This window comes from Nannospalax galili, unplaced genomic scaffold (assembly GCF_000622305.1).
Source record: "Nannospalax galili isolate Female #2095 unplaced genomic scaffold, S.galili_v1.0 scaffold104, whole genome shotgun sequence".
Taxonomy (NCBI): domain Eukaryota; kingdom Metazoa; phylum Chordata; class Mammalia; order Rodentia; family Spalacidae; genus Nannospalax; species Nannospalax galili.
The window spans coordinates 2,516,549-2,537,933 of record NW_008353596.1 but is presented as its reverse complement, the minus strand read 5'-3'; the positions used below and the strand labels follow the sequence as shown (position 1 = coordinate 2,537,933).

Sequence of the window (21,385 nt, the reverse complement as noted above, 5' to 3'; positions counted from 1 at the left end):
CCCGGCCCGGCCCGCACTGCGCTCCGCGCTGAGAACGGCCATGCCGCCGCGGCGCAGCATCGTGGAGGTGAAGGTTCTGGACGTGCAGAAGCGGCGAGTGCCCAACAAGCATTATGTGAGTCGGCGGCCATCGCCAGCCCCGCGCGAACTTGTGCTCCGCGCCCCCATCCTCGCCGTGCCCCATCCCTGCCCGCCCCGCTTTGCCTCCCTGCGCCGGCCCCCTCTCCCCTCATCCATGCCCAAGTCTGCTGTTGCGGACAGAGACCCGCAGCAGCGCAGATCTCAGGCTACCGTCTGGTTCTAGGCGCCCAGCCGGGTGGACCCGGCCACCCGGAACCCCTTGGGGTGCCAGGCCTGCCCCATCCCTCTGGGAGACCGCCGAGCTCAGGGCATGGGTCATTTGCGTGCCCCCCCCCACCCCGCAGTAACTTCGGTTTAGCCATGTGGGAAAGTTTCCCAGGAGTACCCCTCTGTGGGATGAGAATCTTGCTTGGTGCTGGCTAGGTGTGGAGAAAATGGGCCCTTGGCGTCAGTTTTCAGATGCGAAGGTTGAGGCCCAGAGGCTGCGGGTTCCAGAACATGGAAGGTGGGCCTAGAAGGTGGGAAGTGATCTGCGGGGCAGCTTGGGGGCCATGTCTGCGGTTGGAGTGACCCTGGGCCCACCTCAGGGGTTGTGGGTGGTGGATCCAGAGGACACCATTAGGGACTGGCTCGCTACAGGAGGGAAGGGGGATGGTGTCTCTGGCGGTAAGAAGAGACCAGACCAGGAAAGAAAAAAAGAGCAAGAGGGAGGGAAAAAACCCTAACAAAGAAGTGCAGAACAAAGAGTTAGAAAAGGGCGTTGGCTGGAGAAAGGCGGGCCGGGACCTCCCTGGAAGCCCTCTGGGTTCTAGTTGTTGAAGAGACTTATTCTTACAAAGCACAGTGGCATGCCTTCCATGAATCGTCCATAAAATTCTGGAAGGAGAGAGCTGGGAATCCAAGGCACCCTACAAGCAAGGGTGTGCGGTGTGAGCATGTGTTGTTATTGGCTGTTCCTCAGCCCTGGCTGGGCAGCAGGGAGCCACTTCCCGGACCTGTGGCATCTTTAAATAGAGCAAAGTTTCCCCTGCTTCCAAAGCTCAGCTAAACTGCCTTGGGTTTTTTTTTTTCCCCACCCACTCTTTTCCCTTAACTGTTTCAAATATTGCCAAATTTTGGGTTCTTGTTGGAGCCTGTCGAGTTACCTCTTTGGTATGGGACAGTTTTCAGCAACCCAGCCACAGGAAGTCTAGAATACTCCATGCTGCTTCCCACCAGATCTGAGAGCTGCCCAAACCAGGATACAGTCACCAAGGACTGGGCATCATTCATTACCCACTCTCTCCTGTCCTGTCCTGTCCTACACATTCAGTGGCAGTTGTCTTAAGTCCATTTTCACAAATGAGGATATAAAGCTCGGGAAGATGAGGGCCTTTGCTGGAGGCCACAGACAGGAGCAGAGGAGGGATGTCAGTCCAAGTCTTTTGGACCTGAAAGGTATTCCTTCAGATCAGATCCCACACCCCTAACAGAGGTCCCAGCAAAGCCCTCTCCAAAGCCTGGGCATCAGCTTGGTCCACACCTCCCTGCCAGGGTTTGCAGGGTCCAGGGGTACTCCTGAGCTTTCAGCCACTTGTTAGTGGCCCACTGAGCCAAGCCTGTGTTGCAACCTAGATTGGGGCTCAGCTCTTGGCTTCACAGGGTACTAGACATGTGACTTCTGAGCACTGGTTTCCTCATCTGTAAGATGGAGTTGGGGGATGCCTGTGTCCCAGGGGCAGCCACATGACCAGCAGGAGTGGCTTTCCTTAACTGTTAGCTTACTGACCCCACAGTGTCTCTCTGATTGAAAACTGCTAAAGTCACACAGGAACTTGTTCCAAGATCTTGTTTCTTTGTGTGCAGGCTTAGTCACTGCTGTAAGTCAAGGGGTCATCTTCTTGCTAGTCTGCCTTTGGGTTCCCCAAATAAGGAAGGGCAATGGGGGTGAATGCAGACTGAGTCATCCACAGAAGCAGAATATGGTGGCCATCAGTGCTTCTGTCCCCAAGCCTTGCACACTCTGGAAGGAATGGGCCTGCAGACAGGTGTTGGCAGCTGGATTCTGACACTTACTTGGTGTGCCCTTTTCTGAAACAACTTTGGAGAGGATGCCAGCAGGGCAGCTGGACAGCATCCTCCTATGTAACACTGAATGATTAGTGTACCACTTTGGGCTCTGGCTTCCATGACATGCAAATTGTAACTACTGCCCTGTTCCCTCTAAGGGCCAGGTTTCTCAACTTCAACACTGCTGATGTTCTGGACCAGATCATTGTGTGTTCTGGGGCTAGGCTATGTGTTGAGGGATGGTCAGTGGTGTCCTTGCTCCGACTCTTAATTCAGCAACTTTCTTCTCAGTTGTGACAACCAAAACTATGGCCAGATATTGATTTCTGCATGTCCTTTTGGGGACTATTTTAGTCAGTTTTCCATTGCTATAGCTAGATACCTGAGGCTGGGTACTTTGTAAAAAGGAGAAGCCCAAGAGTGTGTCATTTCCTCAGTTTGGCTTCTGGGAAGGCCTGCTTGGCTATACCACAGCGTGGTAGGTGACATCATGGTGGGAGCGTGTATAGAGAAAGGGATCTCATGGTGAGACTGGAAGCCAGAGAGAAGGGGGAGGGGCCAGCCTTGCCCTTTTATGACAATCCCTTTAGGAACTTACTGAGGTCCCAGAAGAGCTACCTTAATCCCTTATAAGGGCAGTACAACCAAAGACAAACTGCCTGTCACTGGGCCCCGCCTTTTAAAGGGCCCCACTACTTATCGTGTCACCACACTGGGGATCAAGCTTCCAACACAGAACCTTTGGCTATGGACACACCGTATCCTAAACCTTATTAGAGGCAACATCTCTCACCCCTGTGTCAATCATAGCACCACAGTGAAATGTGCAAATCAGTTTGGAATGTCCTGACTGCTATGATCCCCCGCCCCCATCCATGCCTGGAAGGACCAGGTTAGAGGTGCTGAGAGCCAAGGGTGCCTGAGGCTCAGTGCCAGTCTCCCTGCTCCACCTCCACCTGAGCTGCCTTCACTTGTGGGCAGGGTCAGTGTTGACACTGTGTGTGTCATCCTGCTATGCTGGTCCTGCCCCAGTCTGGGTTTCAGAATGAATGTGAAGGGTGACATACCAGGGCTACCCTTCCTGACTGGGTTGGCTTCTAGCAGCCTTTAGGATCTGGAGGTCTTTTGGGGATCCCCTCCCTTGTGCTGGTGAGGGATGCAGAGAGCACTTAGTTGGAAGAATCTCCTAGGCCTGATGAAGCAGCTGTCAAAATCAAGGACAATGGGGGGTGGGTGGCGGATGGATGACAACTCAGCAACCACAGCAGTACAAACTTGAGGTAATGTTGCATCTGCCTAGCCAAGCCCAGGATGCAGCCCTTTGAGGTGGTATTCTTCCACCATGTGAATCCCTACCCATATACCTTCCACATCTGCTGGGCTCTGCACTTTGTATGGGCTTCACTTCAGAGCCTTCCTGTCTTTACATTTAAAATAAACCACTAAAGAGGCCACCTAATATGCCCCATTGCTACATCCCCTTCCAAACTATGACCCTGAATTTCTTATTTATCATTCCCACACATTTGTGTGTGTGTGTGTGTGTGTGTGTGTGTGTGTGTGTGTGTGTCACTGAATAGCCCTGACTGGTCTGTCCTAGAACTTCCATGTAAACCAGACTGGCCTTAAACTCACAGAGATCCACCTGCCTCTGCCTCCTGGGTGTTGGGATTAAAGGCATGGGCCACTACGCCTGGCCCCATGAACTTTTAAAATATAGATCAGTGGGGATAATTCTTTTATTTAGTGGCCTTCTTAAAGTATAATTTACATACCACAAATCAATCCACTATAAGCAGAGATCACTAACATTTGTAGTAAATATACAAGGCTGAGCAGCTGTCACCACAGTCTAATTCTGTAACATTTCTGTCACCCCGTTTGCAATCAGTGACCCTATACATACTAATACCCTCTCAATTTTGTCTTGTCTTCAATGTTCTGAAACTCTCAAAATCTCACCCTTTTGAGACCTATCTTAATACAATAGCCCCCTTCAATTTAACCACTGTGTAATAATCCATTTGTGAATGTTCCGTCCATCTCAAGCGCCTCTCCTGTTGGAGATTCAGCTTTTCCAAGCAGTTAACCTGATTGAAGCTGCTTCCTGTTCATAGTCCCAGCACAGAGCTGCTGGGTCTTGGGGTTTGTGCATTTTCAACTCTGCATCTGCACCCCAGGAGCCCCATCAGTGGGTTCCCTCTGCTGTGTGCCTTGTTCAGTCTCTATTGTCAGGCCTTCTGATTTGTGCCAGTCTGCTGGTTGCCAAGTAGTGCCCCATGGTGGTGCTTGCTAATGAGGGGAAACGGCCTTTTGTGCCTTTATTGGCCATTTGAGAGCCCTCTTCTATGAACTGCCTCTATTTATCTTTGCCTCTGTCTCAGTGTGTTTTGACGTTTGTCTCCGCTTGATTTGAAAGATTTATTTATACCTCATAAATACTATTCTTTCAGGTGGTTGTGTTAATATTCTGTTTCCTCTTGAGGAGACTGCAAGCTTGGAGAGGTAGAGACATGTGCCTGAGTTCACACAGCAGGGAAAGACTATGGATTTGAGCTAGATGCCTTTGGGAGACACACAGCAACCCAGTGATCCTGCTGGGTGGGTTGGGTGACCTTGGGTGGCTCACTGTTGTTACTGAGTCCAGTCCTTCTGAAAGATACCAGGATCATTCTGGGCCCTTCTTTGCTCTCTCCATTCATTCAGCCTAGACTACTGACGTGCGAGTCACCAGCTGTGGTCTGTCCTTCCAGGGAAACTCTGGGTGGTTTATCCTCATGAAGCGATAGATTGGCAGGGTCTCCCTCCTTGATTAGCCATGCATGGGGAGCCTGGGAATCTCCATGTCTAGCTGAGTTTGAGGGTGGATCATTCCTCTGTTCTGTGCTGGTTGAACCCTCATGTCTGTTGTGTAGAGAGGTTTCTGGCTGCTAAGCTGGGTGGGCTGGAGATCTGCTGTCCACACACATCCACAGCTGGTTCCCTCCTCTCTCGTCCCTGTTTTCCCCTTTGTGGAGATCCCCAGAGCAGAGCAGCAGATGTGAATATTAGAGACAAACCTGCCTGGGTCCAAGGTCTGTATGGCCTCAGGCCATGCTGCACCCCCTTAGCATCTTACAAAGTGAGCTTCCTGCCTCCCGCCTCCTTTTTCCTCACGCTGCCTGGGAGGTGGCTGCCATCTCCTCCGTGGCATCATGGCCCCCCTCAGACCTCTGGTGAAGCTCAAGATCGTCAAAAAGAGGACCAAGAATTCATCCAGCACCAGTCTGACCAATATGTCAAAATTAAGTGAAACTGGCAGAAACCCAGAAGTATTGACAACAGGGGGCGGAGAAGATTCAAGGGTCAGATCCTGATGCCCAACACCGGGTATGGGAACAACAAGAAAACAAAGCACATGCTGCCCAGTGGCTTCCGGAAGTTCCTAGTCCACAACATCAAGGAGCTGGAAGTGCTCCTGATGTGCAACAAATATTACTGTGCTGAGATAGCACACAGTGTATCCTCCAGGAACCACAAAACTGTTGTTGAACGAGCAGCACAGCTGGCCATCACCAACCCAAATGCCAGGCTGTGCAGTGAAGAAAACGAATAGACGGCTCACATGCTCCTGTTATTTGTGATTAAATAAAACCATAAAGCCTGCAAGCAAGCAAATAATAAATAAATAAATATAAATAAATAAATAATAAAAGTGAGCTCCCTGGCTCCCGAGATGACTATGTGAGGATTCCAAGGTGTTTGAATCCTGCTGGAGAAAATGCCAGCGACTAGTACATTTTTTACTGACCCACCTTTGCCTTCATGGTACCAAAGCTCGCTCTGAATCTGCAGAGCTAGGAGGCCTGGCAGCGTCACTACCCAGGATGGTATAGGTCTAACTCCTGACACAGTACTGAGCTTGGTGGCTTCTGCGTAGCTCATGGTAGTCATGAAGAACCATGGATTGGGCTTGCTCTGGATCTGCCCACTTCCCCTCTGCTGCCCCGAGGGTCTGCAGGGTATTCTTTACTCATCTCTTCTAGAACCTGCCCTGCAGTGCCTGCCCAGGCTGGGTGCCGTGCTGCATTGGGATAGGCCTGTGAGAGAGGCAGAACCACTCAAACGTCCTCTACAGATAGGTTCAGTGCCACGCTGTGTCTTTCACACAGAGGTGGTATACCCGTAAGGCTCCTTGGGTAGGTTTTTCTTTTTTAGTGTCTTTTGCTTTCTTGGGACTGAAAAAAATGTGGGTGGGGTGCCCATTATAGAGAAAAGCTGTGCCAAGCAAGTGGCAAGCAAAAGGGTTTCAGGATGTTCTGCTGGGGACTTTGCCACTTGTTCCCATCGTCCCAATACTTTAGCCCCTGGGTTGAGGTGTCAGACCTCTCCCTCACTGGCAGGCCTGCTCCCTAGGAGGCTTCTCAGCCACTTCTGTACTCTGGGTCCCACAGATCCAAGGAGGTTGAGCTAGGATAGCTCCAAACTATTCAAACATCTCTGCAGCACAGACTGAATCTGTGCCATCCCATGCTTCTAGTAAGCAGAGAAAGCCCATCAGACAGTTCAAATTTCTACTCTGCCGCTTACCAACTCTATGACTTCAAGTTACTTAGCCTCTCGGTGCTGTGTTCTCATCTGTAAAATGGGGATAGTAATAGTTCTAATTTCATGGGGCCAGTGTGAGGATTAAGTAGACTCAGGCTCTGGTCTGAGCCTGACAACAGGCAGCATTATTAGACACATCCACATCATTTACCAGTTAAAAGTTGGTGGCCACTTCATACCCATCAGTAGAGAGTAGGATAAATGCACATGCTGAATTCCAGCAGGTGGTACAGACGTACCTGGCTTCTCCCAGTGTGTAATAGCTACGCTGGCTTTGGGTGGCATCCCAGCAGATCACCAATGAATGGTGGAAATGGCCGTCTACAAAGCCCAAGAAATAGCTGATAAAATACGTTGCTTTTCTTTTTTTTTCGCTTGTCTGGCTTTTTTTTGTTTTTTCTGTTTTCCAAATGTTCTGCCGTGAGCACACAGCCCTGTTTTTAGTGAAAATAAAAACCAGCAACTGTTCATTTTTTAAAAAAAGAAGAGGCTGTGCCAAGCCAGAGTGGCTCCAGCAGGTCCCCACATCCTGCTACCCCCCTGCCCTGTCCCTCCGAAGGATCCTTCTGCTTCTCAGAGAGCAGGACCTCCTGTGGAGGGTTCCTGCTAGCAGCAGACACTTTCCCCATGCCTGCCACACAGGGAGAGCTCGGATGTGGCTTTCCATCCATGAGCTGAAGAAGCAGAAAGCTAAAGTGTAAAATACCACAGGGCAGCCAGGGCCATGTTTTCCTGGTTACCATGCATCTTGCCCAGCAAGGCCAGCCCTTCACAGTGTCTGAAACTAAGGAGGGGTGCAGAGACTGGCATCCCTGAGTTCTACAGGCCCTCCGGTGTATACCAAAAAAGTCCTTTGGTTCGAGGTATGCTCTGCCCCTGCCCCTGAGCCATGTCACACATCCGAGGGCTCCCCACTCAGAAGTATACACAGTGGGCAGGTAGCACAGGTCTGCACTTCCAAAACAAGACCAGCCTGGGGACCCTGCTGTTGAGCTGTGTGTCCCATTATGGCTCTTGAATCTTCCTTGCAAATTATGCATCCTTTAACCTTGGTAGGAAATGGTGGACAAGCGTCTTGCTTCTTGTGATGCTTGTCCTTGTCCCTTCATGTCCTGCAGCAGCAGGAAAAGGAGGTAGCAGTCCCTGGGCAGCCTGCTCATTGGTGGGCCTCTGCAGTGAAGTGGTGGAGGGGAACTGAGGCTTGTTTAGAAGGTCACGTGTTCAGTCTGGAACTGGGTTCTGGTCTGGTGCTTGTCTCTTCTGGGACCGACTTTATGGGGCTTTGGGAGTTTCGTGCAGAATGCACTAAAAGAATGCAGAAAGCCTGGGGACACAAGATTTGGGGATGGTTGCTCCCTTAGTTTCCTGCCCTGGGACAGCATCCCCAAACCCAGGTTCTATGGTCCCTTTCCTGGAGCCCTGGGTGGTAGAGTTGGCTTGACCCTACTTTGAACTAGTGTCTTTTATCCCTGGCATAATCTTGGAGCCAGGTTTGGCACAGACTTGGGGTTTAGTGGCTCATCAGTGGTACAGTGGGTGGATGGGTATGGTTGTCTCCACTCCCAGGACTCTATCTCTGTCCTGTAGCCTGAGTTTTGCAACAAGTTGTGGTCCCTCTGCCCCACACTCTGAACTGCAGGGCATCCTGTCTTTTGTTTGGTGGCCCACGGCTTCTTCACGTGATGCAGGGAGAGGGGGCTGAAGGGAACAGAACTCTACTGCCTGTTTCTGCAGCCCCATCACGTGCCATCTTGACTGAGCAAATAAAAACACAGTACACCCAGTGCAATGTGAATTCCAGATAAACATGCAGTCTCCAGGACGTACTGATACTCAAAAGTGATTCATCACTTAGCTGAAATTAAATTTTATTGGGCAGTATAGTTCCTACAGTGTTGCCAGAACCACAGCTTTGAAAGTACAACACCCCAAAAGCCTTCTCCCTGGGAAGTCCAGTATTTCTTGAGACTTCATATATAAGCACAAGTTGCTTCAGAGGCCAAGCACTTTCAAACTCAGGGGAAACATCCAGATAAGCAAAGGAGCCCTCGGACCTTGAGGAAAGAAGGCAGGCAGAGAGATCACCTTGGGAATAATTCCGGAATCTGGCCTTGTGGAGGTGGCTTGAGACTAATCACCCAGCATTGGAGGGCTGTTGTTCAGTGGACAAGGGTGAGAAAGGTCAGGCTGAGAACAGGAGGCAGAGACAGGGAAATGCTGGCAAGTAGTGTGTTTGGGCCAGTGGGAGAGATGTGAGGGGCAGAGATGGAAGGCCATGAGTAGGAGGAGACCAGGGGACCTGGGTGGGGTATAGTACACGTGGGCTGGGGCTGGGGCTACCATCCATGGTAAAGCCATCTCTAGCTGGGCCTCAGGCCTGCTGTTTGCATTCTGGGAATTGGGAAAGGACAGAGCCTGTGAGGATAGTGGAGTCAAATCTGGGGTCATCAGAGACAGGGTGAAAGCCAGCAGGATTCTGACATTTGACTGATGTGCAGGTACCTCTAAGCCTAGTTCACTTTCAGTATTTAATACTTTTTATCACTAATTATGATGATATTGGACTCTAGCTGTCATTCATCTGAGTGCTTCTGTATGCTCAAGGGTCCCACACTGTGGAGTGAGGGGTTGGGACTCTAGATTCTTGGGTTGCAAAGGACAAACTTTCCCACCTTGAAACAGAGAAGAATCCACTGTACCCAGTTTAAGAAAGAATGCAGGCAGCTGGCACCATCGCCCAATTCGCATGTTTGGAAGCCAAGGGCCAAAGGTAAAGAAGCAGTTCACCTAGGTCACACTTAGCTCTTTTCCCCATCACTAACTGAAAATAAAAATAAAGGTCCCAGCAGCTCTCCATCCCATGCTGGAGAGCCTTAAAGCCCACAAGGTTGGTATGCTCAGTTCTGCTTAATTAAGCAGAATTGCATGGCCCTTCGCCCACTGTGCTGGTCTACAAGCCAGAACCCACGAGGTGGCGTCACTGTTTCCTCCTCCTGGGCCAGGGTGTGAATCAGCAGTTGTGGCTTTAGACCGCTCCTTGGCTTCCAGTCAGCTCCACAGATGTGGCTTAATGTCTATTGGGGCCAGTCGTGGCCTGGAGCCAGAAAGAGGCGGCAATAAGCAGGCCCTGTCCTCAGAGAGGTCACCTCTGCTGTAGTGCATCTGTGATGAGGGGGTGGGGGGAGCAGGAGTCAAGCCTGGGGTCAGAGGCCTGGGCCTCCTGTTTCCCACTAGGACCTGAAGAAGCAGTCTCAGAGGGGGTTGGACAAGGACGGGTTCTTGGGGATGGGCAAGCTGATGCCATCTAGCAGAGGGTCCTTGGCATGGGCTTTGAGCCTGGAAGGGAGAGTGCACCTTGGTTCTCACGCACCCCTCTGAAACTGAGCTCTGCCTTCCATTCCCTTATGATGAAGGTGGCACGTGACTGTATTCCCATATAAAGTCACAGATTTTTCTGTGGTGTTTTCAGTTGTTTCCTGGTCCTCATGCATCACACTCATCACTGCTCAGAAATCTTGGTGTCATGTGACCTATCGATAGATTTTGGTTGTTAAAAAAAAACAGTGGCAGCTGTTTACATAGCACACACGTTCTGGGTATTTAAGTCACAATTTTGCTTTTTTATTTTAATAACTGTCATTTGACCTAGTTCATTTCATTAGGAATCCTACATATTTTATAGATTTTAAATCATTTTGAGAAAGGAGCTGTAAAGTTTATGAGATTGCTAAGCAAATTTATGCTTCCCAAAAAGGATGAATGCTGGGCATGGTGACACAAGACTTTAGTCCCAGCACTTGGAAGGTAGAGGCAGGTGGATCTCTGTGAGACTGAGGCCAGCCTGGTCTACATAGTGAGTTCAAAGGCAACTGGGACTACAGGGAGACCCTGTCTCAAAAAAAGAAAAACAAAAGAGAAAAACCAACCAAACAGAAAAGGATGATGGTCCCTGTGGAGAAGTCTCAGAGATGGGAAAACAGGTGGCATGGGTGTGACATGGCTTTGCCAGTTCCTGCCTCTGTGACCTTGAGCCCGGGGCTTAGCCTCTCTGTGCCTTTGTCCTCTTCTATGAAATGAGGGATGATGTCTGTAGCTTAGGCTTGTAAAGGGTTGAGCTCCATTCCTGGCACATAAAAGTGCTGAACTAATGGTTCCCTATTTTCTAAAGATAAACAGTTGGTTGAGTATAATATGTGACGACAGTGGGCTGAGTGGTGCCTAGAGTACTGTCTGCAGCCAGTTCCCATTGCTGTTATCTTTACCACCATAGTCAGTTTTCTGAGCCGTGATTGGTGTTTTTATCTAGCAGCCCCAGGTAGACACAGCCAGTCCAGGATAACAACACACTGAGACTGTGCTGTGCTCTAAATGGACCTGAGTCCAGTTCACTAAAGTTCAATCTAATCAGCTTCCCTGAGGATTGATGAATTCAGATATTCAGTAGGATAGGAATTAAAACTGTCCAAAATAGTCTGTCATTGGGTCATGAGTATATGTTATATGCCATGTCACAGTGGACATTTTAAAAGTGGTTTGTTCAGGGGCTGGAGAGATGGCTCAGCAGTTAAGAGCACTGACTGCTCTTATACAGGACCAGCATCCACATGGTGGCTAACAACCGTCTGTAACTCCAGTTCCAGGGAATTCAATGCCCTCTCCTAGCCTCTGCAGGCATTGTGTGATACATGCAAGCAAAACATTCATAGACCAAAAGTAAAAATGGATGAGTCATTGTAGGGTATGATGGATTCCACAATACCAGCCCTTGGGAGGCAGAGACAAGTGGATCTCTATGGGATCTAGGCCAACATGGTCTGCATAGCAAGTTCCAGGCCAGGTAGTGCTACAGGAAGACCCTGTCTCAAAAATAAAAAGTCATCTGTTGCCGACATGTTCTGAGTAGTTAGACCCATGGTGCTTTGCTTTGTATTGAACATACACAATATCTTTTTGTTATTACTCCCTAACAGTATAGTGTGGCAGCTGTTTACATAGCACACACATTGTTCTGGGTATTTAAGTCATGTAAAGATAGTCTGAATGACTTAAACGGATGGGAGAATCAAGAAGATTCTCTACCTCTGTGGATGTTGCTGTCTGTGAAGAGCCCAGAATCACTCCCTTGAGGGTAGCAAGCATGGCTGTATATATTGTAATCTTCCTTTAGAAAAATATTCTGTTGTGGAAAAGGGTCTGAGGAGTATACCAAAAACAACGTCTCAGTTGGTGCCCTGCACATGGTCAGCAATTACATGAAATTGTCTGTTCTTTGTTTCCATGGTTAGGAGCCAGCAAGGCCAGACATGAGTGGCTAAAGGCACCCACAGAATCTGACCTTTGAGAATTGCCCATACTTTATACAGGACAAGCAGCTTCCTGGCATGTATGAAGTGAAGGCCCATTTGTGCAGACCCGTTCCTCCATCCAGCACAGGACCTAGCCAGTGATAGGGTTGTGCTCATTAAATGCAAGCCCGTGTTGTTTTTCCTTTATAAGGTGTCACCAAGAGGCTCTACAAAGGAGAGGAATTAACTTAGATACTGTATGTATTAGTTTTCTAGCTATGACAAAATGCTGGAAACTGGGTAACTTAAAAAGAAAGAAGTTTTTTTTTTGTTTTTGTTTTTTTCCTCACTGATGTGGAGACACAAAAAGTCCAATAGCACAGCAGGCAACAGTGGTGAGGGCCCTCAGTTGCACAACTGTCCAAGTGGGTGGCAAGAGCTGTCACATGGCAAGACAGGATGCCAGAGAGCAGGATGCCAGAGAGCTGGAGTTGTTCTTTTATATCAGCTTGTCCTTGTAGAGTTAATGGAGTCCCAGCAAAACTGTCTCCAATGACCTCTCACTAGGCTGCACCGCTTAAAGGTCCCATGCTGCCAAATTTGGTGCCAAGCTTCCAATACATGAACTCTTGGAGGACAAATCACAGGGTTGTTTTAGGAAGACCCCATCTTGGTGTTAGAGGGCAGCCTGGGCCTAGGTAAAAGCAGTGCAGTGGAGTGGATGGTGAGGGCTCAGGAGCAGCAGACTTATTCCCACCTCCCTGACCCGCATCTCCCCTCTGACACCCACACCAGGTCCCCCTGCCATTCTGTGAAGACCTCCTGCCCTCAGGTGGCAGGATGGGGCCTCTGGGCACATTTCTGGGAATCCACAGACTCACTCTGGCAGATGCAGTGAATCAGGGGAATCTACTGATCCAAAACAGTCACCTTTGTCGAACACTTACTGTGTGCCAGTGGGGAATCTAATGGTCCAAAAAAGTCACCTTTATCGAATACCTACTGTGTGCTGGCATTGTGCTTGCAGCTTGGCACACAGTCAGCTAAACTTCACTCTGTGAGGGAGCCGGCACAGTGGCCCTTACAGAAGAGGAACCAAACCTGAGGTGGGATCTGCCCAAGGCACAAACTAGAAGGTCAGAAGGCGGCATTTGTTCTCACATGCCGAGATAGCTGGCCAGCGTCAGCCTCTGCTTCCCAGGCACCGCCACATGTGCTGAGGGGTCTACAATGAATGGATGAGAACATGAGCAGATATTTTTGAGAGAGACTTTCTATGTAGCTCGGGCTGGCCTGGAACCCACTGTGTAGACTAGGCTGGCCTTGAATTCATGATCCTCCTGCCTCAGCCTCCCAAGTGCTGGGATTACATGTAGGTGCTAACATGTCCCACTCTGAGGGGTCATTTTTTAAAACAACCGGTGATGGTAAGCCCACGCCTGGCTCATTTTCTTTGCATGCTAATCCTGCAGAACACTGGCTCAGCTTCCCATGGCAATGCCATTTGATTCTCCAGTGCAGGAGTCATCCATCCCTTCCTCTCTCCACCCTTCCTAGACTTTGGCTGCCTCCAGTCTCACCACCCCCATGAGATCCTTGTTTTTAGCTTCTTCATATAAATGAGTTCACAAAGTAATTGTGCCCAGTGTGTTTCACTTAACATGATGTCTCCATCTGTGTTGTCACTTTCTTTTGTTGACTGAATAATATTCCATTGTGTATGGGCCACATTTTCCCATCCATTCATTGTAGACCCCTTGGTAGCTTCTTTTTCTTGGCTGTTGTGAATGGTACCGTAGTGAGGGATTGAGGCTGTTTCTTCAACACACTGATTTCACTTTGTAGTTATTTCCAGAAGCGGGGTTGCTGGGTCATGTGGTTTTCCATAATGCTGTGCTAGTTCACAATCCCACGAACAGTAGAGGAAACTTCTCCTTTCTCTGCACCATCTTTTTGATGGTTCTTCTCCTGGCAGGAGTGAGATAGTATCTCACTGTGATTTCAGCTCTGCTCTGCCATTTTGAAGGATTCTGTACCTTTACTGAGGGTTCCTTTTTCTTTCTTACCCAGTTCTGATGGTTAGGAGTAGGTGCTCTGGAGTCAAGTCTTTAGTTCCCATTCTGGCACACACCCCCCCATCAGCTATGTGACCTTGAACAAGTGATATAACCTCTCTGAACAAAATGGAGCAGATCACAAGCTCCACTCCATAGGGTTTCCTATGAACAGAGTGCTGGGGATTCAGCAAGTGGTCATGAGGTACAATTCCTAGTTAGAGAATCCCTATTGCCCCTCAAGACCTAAATATCTGTTTCTGATCTGGAGAGTGTCCCCAAGCTCCACCAGCTGAATTAGCCCCCATGTGCTCTGCAGAGTTCCTACCTGGGAACTCTATGGCCATCTTGTCTGTTAAGGATCTGCTTGGCACCAGCACTGTACTAGGCCCTTCAGGTGCCTAGTACATGTCATGGAGTTTTGCCTCCTATGTTACACAGCCTGAGTTCCGTTCTCGGCTCTGTCACACATGGCTGTGTGTCAGTGGGCAAGCCAGTCACCCTCTCTGAGTCCAAAACCAGTAGCATACCGTAAAGGAAGTAGTTGTGTAGTACACATAGTGTGTGCTGTCGTCGGCTGCTCCGTTGCCCTGAACAGTCAACACAAAGCAGGCCCCATCAACACAGAGCAGGCCCGTCAACACAGGGCAGCCCCGTCAGCAGGGCAGGCCCCAACCACAGCTCTCACATTGCCCAGGCACCTTTAAGCCTGGCAGCCTTTGAGATCTCAGCCATCCCTGAGTGCCTGCCCTGGAGATGTTCCTAGAAAGCCGGCCTGCAGGTTGGTGTCCCAACCCTGGGCTGTGGCGCCAGCACCGCTGTTTGCCATTGGAAAGTTCCCATACCACTTGAGCCAGATGTGTGCAGAGATGTGTGAGTTGGCAGCCGAGGCCCAGCTGGAGCCAGGGGCCCAGGCCAGCGATGTTTCCAGCCTTCAGTACCTCTGCCTGCAAGCTGAGTGCTTCTCCTGGCCAGCCAGGCAGCAGTTCTTACCCCTACCCCTGAGGGTAGGGACCCCAACATGAGTGAACAAGGACCCAAGCATGGGTAGCCCCAGGCATGTGCATGTATGGAGGCCTGTGGCCCTTCACTGCCCACCACTGACTTTTCCTGCTCACATGGCTCCCATGGAAAGGTTCCAGTGTGCCCAAGGAAGGGTGTTAGGGCATGAGCTCCTGTGTTGTTATTGCCAACTCTGTCTGCTAACTGTAACCAGACAAAGGACGAGCACTATCAGGCTCCTTTAACCCTCAGCTGGCCCTCACCTGTAATCCTAATGCTTGGCATGTGGAGGCAGAAGGAGCACGAGGAGTTCAAGGTCAACCTCAGATACATAGTAAGCTCAAAGCTGTACTGGGCTACATGAGATGCTGTCTCAATGTGGTTATTAAATAAGTTAAAAATGTATACACATATATAATAAAGAAGGGATGGGGTCTTGAAGAAAGAAAACAAAACAAAACAAAAAGGTGGTTTTTTGGGGTTTTTTTGATCTAGCATTCTATGAGATTCTGTGGCATGTTGACTCTTAGAAGGATGACTCTAGGCAGGGCACTGAACAGTCCAACACTCCCAAGGTGCCTGAGTCCTCTCAGCCAGCGCTGGGATGAGGCTACCACAGAGCTCCTATGGCTCCAGGTCATTCTCTGTCCATCTGTCACCACCCAAAGCAGCCCCAGGTGGATGGTGTGCGGTTCTCCTCCAGGCTCAGCCTCCTAGTCACAAAGCAGCTCTGTTCCTGGTCCCCTTGGCTAAGCTGTACATTCAGTCATTTCGGGAGCCTTGTGACTGTCTAGGCATGGAGAGGTTGCCATGATCTCTGACTGTGGAACCCTGCCTGGCTCTTTGTCTCTTTTCCACTGGGCATTTCCCAGAAGTTCACTGTTGCCAGGCACCGGCAGAATGGTGGTAAAACAGACTGGCTCCTGATGGAGGATCCCATGGAAGTGTATGGCCTGGTGCCCCAGGTACCTTTCTGAAAGGGTGGCCCTGGTATCATGGGAGCTCAGAGAATGGTGGCCCAACTTAGACTTGGACTGTGTGGTGAGGCTCCAGTGGGAGGTGAGAAAGTCATATATGCTGCCAGGGAAGAGGGACAGACGGCAGAGGTTCCCACACTCCCTCCATTGTGTGACATTCCCTGTTGCCTGCACTGCCACATCCCTAGTACTTGTAAGGGAGTCTACTACACAGTAGGCCTGTGTGTGCTCACTTTGTAAATGATGAGCTGACCAGCATGAAGGGCAGAGGGCCCAACTTTCCTTTAAAGAGTTCTTCTCCACCTCCCGTCTGACTCCTGGTCAGCATACCTTCACATAGGTGTAACCATGACCACCAGCCACCAGCCACCCAACCTTCCTGTGTGCCACATGGGCGAAAAACAGCCTTGAATCTGGAGTGTCCTAACTGGCACCACAGACACTTGTATCTGGGCCCCATTCCAACCATTCACTTAATTGAAAAGAATGGGATGGAGGGAGAAACTGGCAGACTACCAGTCCCAGTGTCTCTTGCTGTAGTGGAGTTTGGTGGTTCCTCTGGCTGGCTTAGGGGCTTGGGGACAGGAAGGCCTGAGGCCTTGGAAAACTGGGAGAAGGGGCTTCAGAGGTAGATGGACTTGGATGAGGTATCATGCTGCCCTCCCCACTGGTTGACCACCCCAGGGTGACCCCCTCCCCCCTTCTAGCCAGTGATCTGTGAAGGCTGGGCTTGGTAGTACATGACATCATAGCTCTGGCACAGCCCCAAGGAAGGATTATATCTAAGCCTGCGCACACCGCACACCTTGGGCTGCCTACCTTTACCATCATAGCATTCGCCCCGGTACCCAGTGTTCCCTCCTAAAACCCAGCCTTCCGCCTGAGCAGCCAGTGTTCCCTCCTAGCACCCAGCCTTCCCTCCTAGCACCATGAAGTTTGGCATTACTCCCTCCCAGGACTAACTTAAATGTGCTTTCATTTAAAAGAAATCCATGTTTTTCAGCACTTCCTGTGATAGGGCTGCCATGGGATGTTGGGAAATCAAACAAACTGCAGTGTGTTGCAGTTTCAAAAAGAGGCTGGAGGCGCTGACCTACATAGGCCAGATGTTGGGCAGACAGCTGGAGGGAGTTGGAAGATTGGAGCCAAAGGGAACTCAGGGTCTTGTGGAGCTGTGGAATCATGTTTCCCATTAGTTCAGGCCTGACTGGCCAAGTGCCACCACCTCACTCCCATGGTCCTCCACTCTGCCCCCTCTCTCCCTCTCCCCCTCCCTCTCCTCTCTCTCCCTGCTTTCCTTTCCCCACCCTCCCCAACACGTTCTTATCTTCTTTCCGCCCCCCCTCACCCGAGGACTTTGCTGTTCACCTTAGGCTCAGTAGCCAGAGGAGCCGTGCTGCCAGAGGCAGACCTGGTGGAGCTCTGCCAGTCATTAATTACCAGACTCTTTACTGAATCTCCCAGCTTGGAACCACAGCCAAGGTAGGAGCTCAGGGAGACCCACCCACCTTCTGGTGGTTTCTGATGCTGACGTCTGTGAACCTCAAATATCCCCAAAGGCTCCCCTACAGGAAATGGGTTTATCTGGATCATTTTAAATTAATTTTCATTGATAATTTATAGTATGATATTTTATTTTTACTTTATGAGTGTTTTGCTTGCGTGTATGTAAGTGTATCCATGTGTGCAATGCCCATGGAGGTCAGAAGAGGGCATTGATCCCCTTGAATTGGAGTTATGGACAGTTGTTAGCTGTTATGTCGGTTCTGAGAAACAGACCTGGATCTTCTGCAAGAAAAGCCGCTGCTCTTAACCACTGAGCCATCTCTCTAGCCTGGTAGGGATGCTTGGATACCTTGTGTTATCCACACTGCTTATTAGCATATCAATCGCCATAAATATTTCTCCTTTTTGTATCTACTTAAGGCCTTTCTTCCCTTTCCTCTTTTGGAACATGTAGCACCTTATTGTTAACCATTGTCATCTCACCATACAATAGAAAACCAATTCCCTCCTTCCATGGACTGTTCCCAAGACCAGTTCCAGTGCTGCCTTCCCTCTGGACTTCCCGTAGCAGAGTGACTTGGAAGCTGCATCTGATGAAGCTTGCTTGGGCTACAAAGCAGGGCTGTGTCAGCTGTCCTGGGTTGAGGCTCACTGAGCTAACCATGGCCTGTGAGCAGAAGCTGCAGGCTCTCAATGATGCTTTCTGCTATCCATTAAAAAGGAGCTGTATCCTTCCCTGGGAGCAAGAGCGGCATTCCAGAGGGAGGGATTCCAGAGCAACATTCCTCCTTCTCCCATGGGGAGTCCCAGCTTCTGGTTCCAACCCTTCTCCCCACTGGCTAAGTGGCCCTGGACAAGTACCTCTACTTTCTGGCTTCATATCCTTAACTATAAAATAAAGGATGGCCCAGAGCAAGGACATCACATATTAAAGTTTTGGGAGCATCTGCTCTCTGCCCAGAGCCCAGGCCCTGTCTACAGGCTCCACTAACGGTTGCCTGTAGCACCAAGGACCCACAGTGTCTAAGGATTTGGCATGCCTGCTGCTGGTTATACCCTCTCCCACATATAGAAGAGCTAAAAGTGGCACTCTGCTATGGAAACCAGGGTAGACAGCCCAGAGGCCCACCTACTTGGAAAGTATCCTAGGGCTTATTGGAGGCCAGTTTGACAGCTGATCTAAGAGCTGTCCAGATTTAAAGTTCTGTGAGCAAACCACTGTGAGGGAGGCCCAGAGGAGCACAAAGAACTTGCAAGTTCCCTGTTGTGACGTAGAAAGGGTCCGCAGGTGAGAGTCTAACCCTAAGAAAGTTAGTCTGCACAAGCGCAGAAAAGCAAGTGACAGACGTTCTCCCTCATTTGTGGATTGTAGCACCAATCCCTTCTATAGGAAGCACTGTTCCCAGGACCAGTTCCAGTGCTGCCTTCCCTCTGGACTTCACATAGCAGAGTGACTTGGAACAGTGCTTCAGAGTTGCACATCTGGTCAGGCACAGAGAACATACACCTGGTACTGTGTATTACATACGCCCAGTACTGCATTCGAATCTCTACAACTAAGGCTCATGGCACATAGTGAAATAAGGGGTAGAGGGCTAATGTACCCCTCAACTCTCACCAGTGAGGCGTCCATGTACATCAGAGTATGATGTACACAGAAGGCTACAACTGGCCAAGTTTTGGAGAATAAGAGACTGAAGAGTGTAGGATGGGACTTCTATATGGAACCCATGGCTCAGGGATCATTGTGGAAGAGGGAGCAGGAAGATTGTAAGAGCCAGGGCCGGTTCATGAACACAGCGAGGTGGAGGCTTCCAGCCACTGGAGGCTTCCTCATGTGAGCCTGTGACAGTCATGGTATCGAGCATGGGATCCATGGCAGCTCAGTTAAACAAGGTCCAAAAGGGGAGAAATAGGTGGCAGGCCAGCACTAGATTGAGAACTATTTGAGACTGATTGCTGCTGGGTGAGGGAGAGTATGATTTACATCTGACCACTGGATGGGCTGACTAGACTGCAGTGGATGCATTTACAATGAAGGACATGTGGGTACAAACACCTAAATGAATAGGACTCAGCATGTATGGCAGAGTGCATAGAGTTAGGTGGGGGGGGGGGGCATGGAGGGGGGAGGGGTTCTGAATTTGAGTGGGAAATGTAGGAAACTTAAAAAGCTCAATTTTAAAAAGTGAAAAACTGACAAACTAAATCAAGGAAAAAATAGAAAAAAAAAAGTTACTCTGTCTCCATGTGTATGAAGCGGTTGATCTAGATCAAGTAAGCCAATATTGTAGCATGCATTTCACCATTCTACCCACTCCATGGCAGACATTGCTAATGGATCACAGAGCACCATCTTGCTGATGCTCCTTTCTCACAGCCTCTGCAGGAAACAGCCCCAGTCCCACCTTTGCCTTTTCTTTAGATTTTCAATTTCAGTCACCCTGGTCATTCCAGACACCCACCAGGATTGCAAGAGCCAGGAAGAAGCTTCTGACCTCAGAAATGGAGTTCATTGGACAGTAAACAACTGAACTCCAGTGCCGGTGAAACTGCACGGGGATTCTATAAACACAGAAGCAGCCTCATTTTGAGTTCCCCCGGCACCATCAGAGATTTTCTGTATCCACAGACTCCATGTGCTGTGTATTCCAGCATACATTGCTCCTCTCACACACTTTGTCAGTTCAGTTACTTTCAGAGGGAAACTTTAGCTGTCTACCATAAATGGAAAATCAGGAACACTCGCTAGAAATAGACGTTAGGGAAACTGAAGGGAGAAGAAACTCTGTGCTTTCCATTCCTGCTGGCCAGTGTGGCCTGCTCTGCTCGTTCTTTATGAAAGGAGACTAACAAGTGTTGGAAAGAGTGCAAAGACGCAAACGTCAGCCTCTGGCCATCACAGCTCTCAATGTGATGACTTTGTCCTGGGACCAGCACAGCAGCCCCACCCTATCATCACTCTCAGCCTGGAATTGGAGCCATGTCCTGGGCCCTCTGGAAGCCCCAGGAATCGATCTGCAAAACAGAATGAGATTGGAGGACCCCCTGCCCGCCACAAAGCCTCCAAGGAACACCTCATGTTTGTGGTTCGTGGATGAAAGAAACCCTCTAAGGTCACAGCACTGTGCGGGCCAGGCAGCAGCTGTGGGCTGTCATACTGCCCTGGGGACAGCCTGTTCATGTCCTAGGGCCTTTTCAGGTGCTGCAGCCAAGCACCCAGGTCCAGGCCAGTGGGTCAGCAGGAAGGAGGTGTGCCCCAAAGATGCAGTGTGGCTGTCTCAGTCCTGCCACCTGCCTTTGCCAGGGCCCAGCCCTTCTGGTTTACCAAGGAAGCTGGTTTACCTGTAAGCTGGATTCTGGCTTCAGGCTTTATTCTTAGGAAAACTGACCCTTTGGCTATTTTTTTTTTTAACTTTAAAAAAAATTTATTGAGAATTTCATACATGCATATAAGGTGTTTTGATCAAATCCACGCCCACTCCCGCCCCTCCAACTCCTCCCATATCTCCCCATCACTTTTTTCTGACAACTTCATGTACTCTTCCTTTATTTTTATGGGGCTTTTTGCGACTGTAACATTCCCCTCTCTGAAGAGGTAACCCTAAAATCTTTTGACGTTTTTGGCCTTTGGGGCAGAGTGTGTTGCTAAGAGGCCCAAGGACATTTTGACTTTTAGCCAAGAAACTGGCTACTTTTCTTTCGGGTCTTTTTACCCTAACTGCCTAGCCAATTCCTACCTCCTATTCTTATCACACCATCTTCTGAAATGGTTACCCAAATTGCCTATAGGGAATGGGTACACAGACCGCTCTGGCTTCTTCCATGCTGAACAGGGACACAG

At 49.7% G+C, this 21,385-nt stretch overlaps 1 protein-coding gene and 1 pseudogene across 2 annotated transcripts in view; both read left to right on the top strand.

Annotated features, from left to right (window-relative positions):
- The first annotated feature begins 6 nt into the window (after positions 1–6).
- The window catches only part of Sh3pxd2b (SH3 and PX domains 2B), a 92,928-nt gene continuing 71,549 nt past the window's right edge, over positions 7–21,385 (top strand). For both annotated transcript variants that reach the window (XM_008850767.2, XM_017802638.2), the window contains exon 1: positions 7–115. In XM_008850767.2, coding sequence (XP_008848989.1) covers positions 41–115 — 75 coding nt within the window. In that variant the 5' untranslated portion in view covers positions 7–40. The remainder of the gene's footprint in view (positions 116–21,385) is intronic.
- Positions 5,325–5,725, top strand: LOC103748190 (annotated as a pseudogene).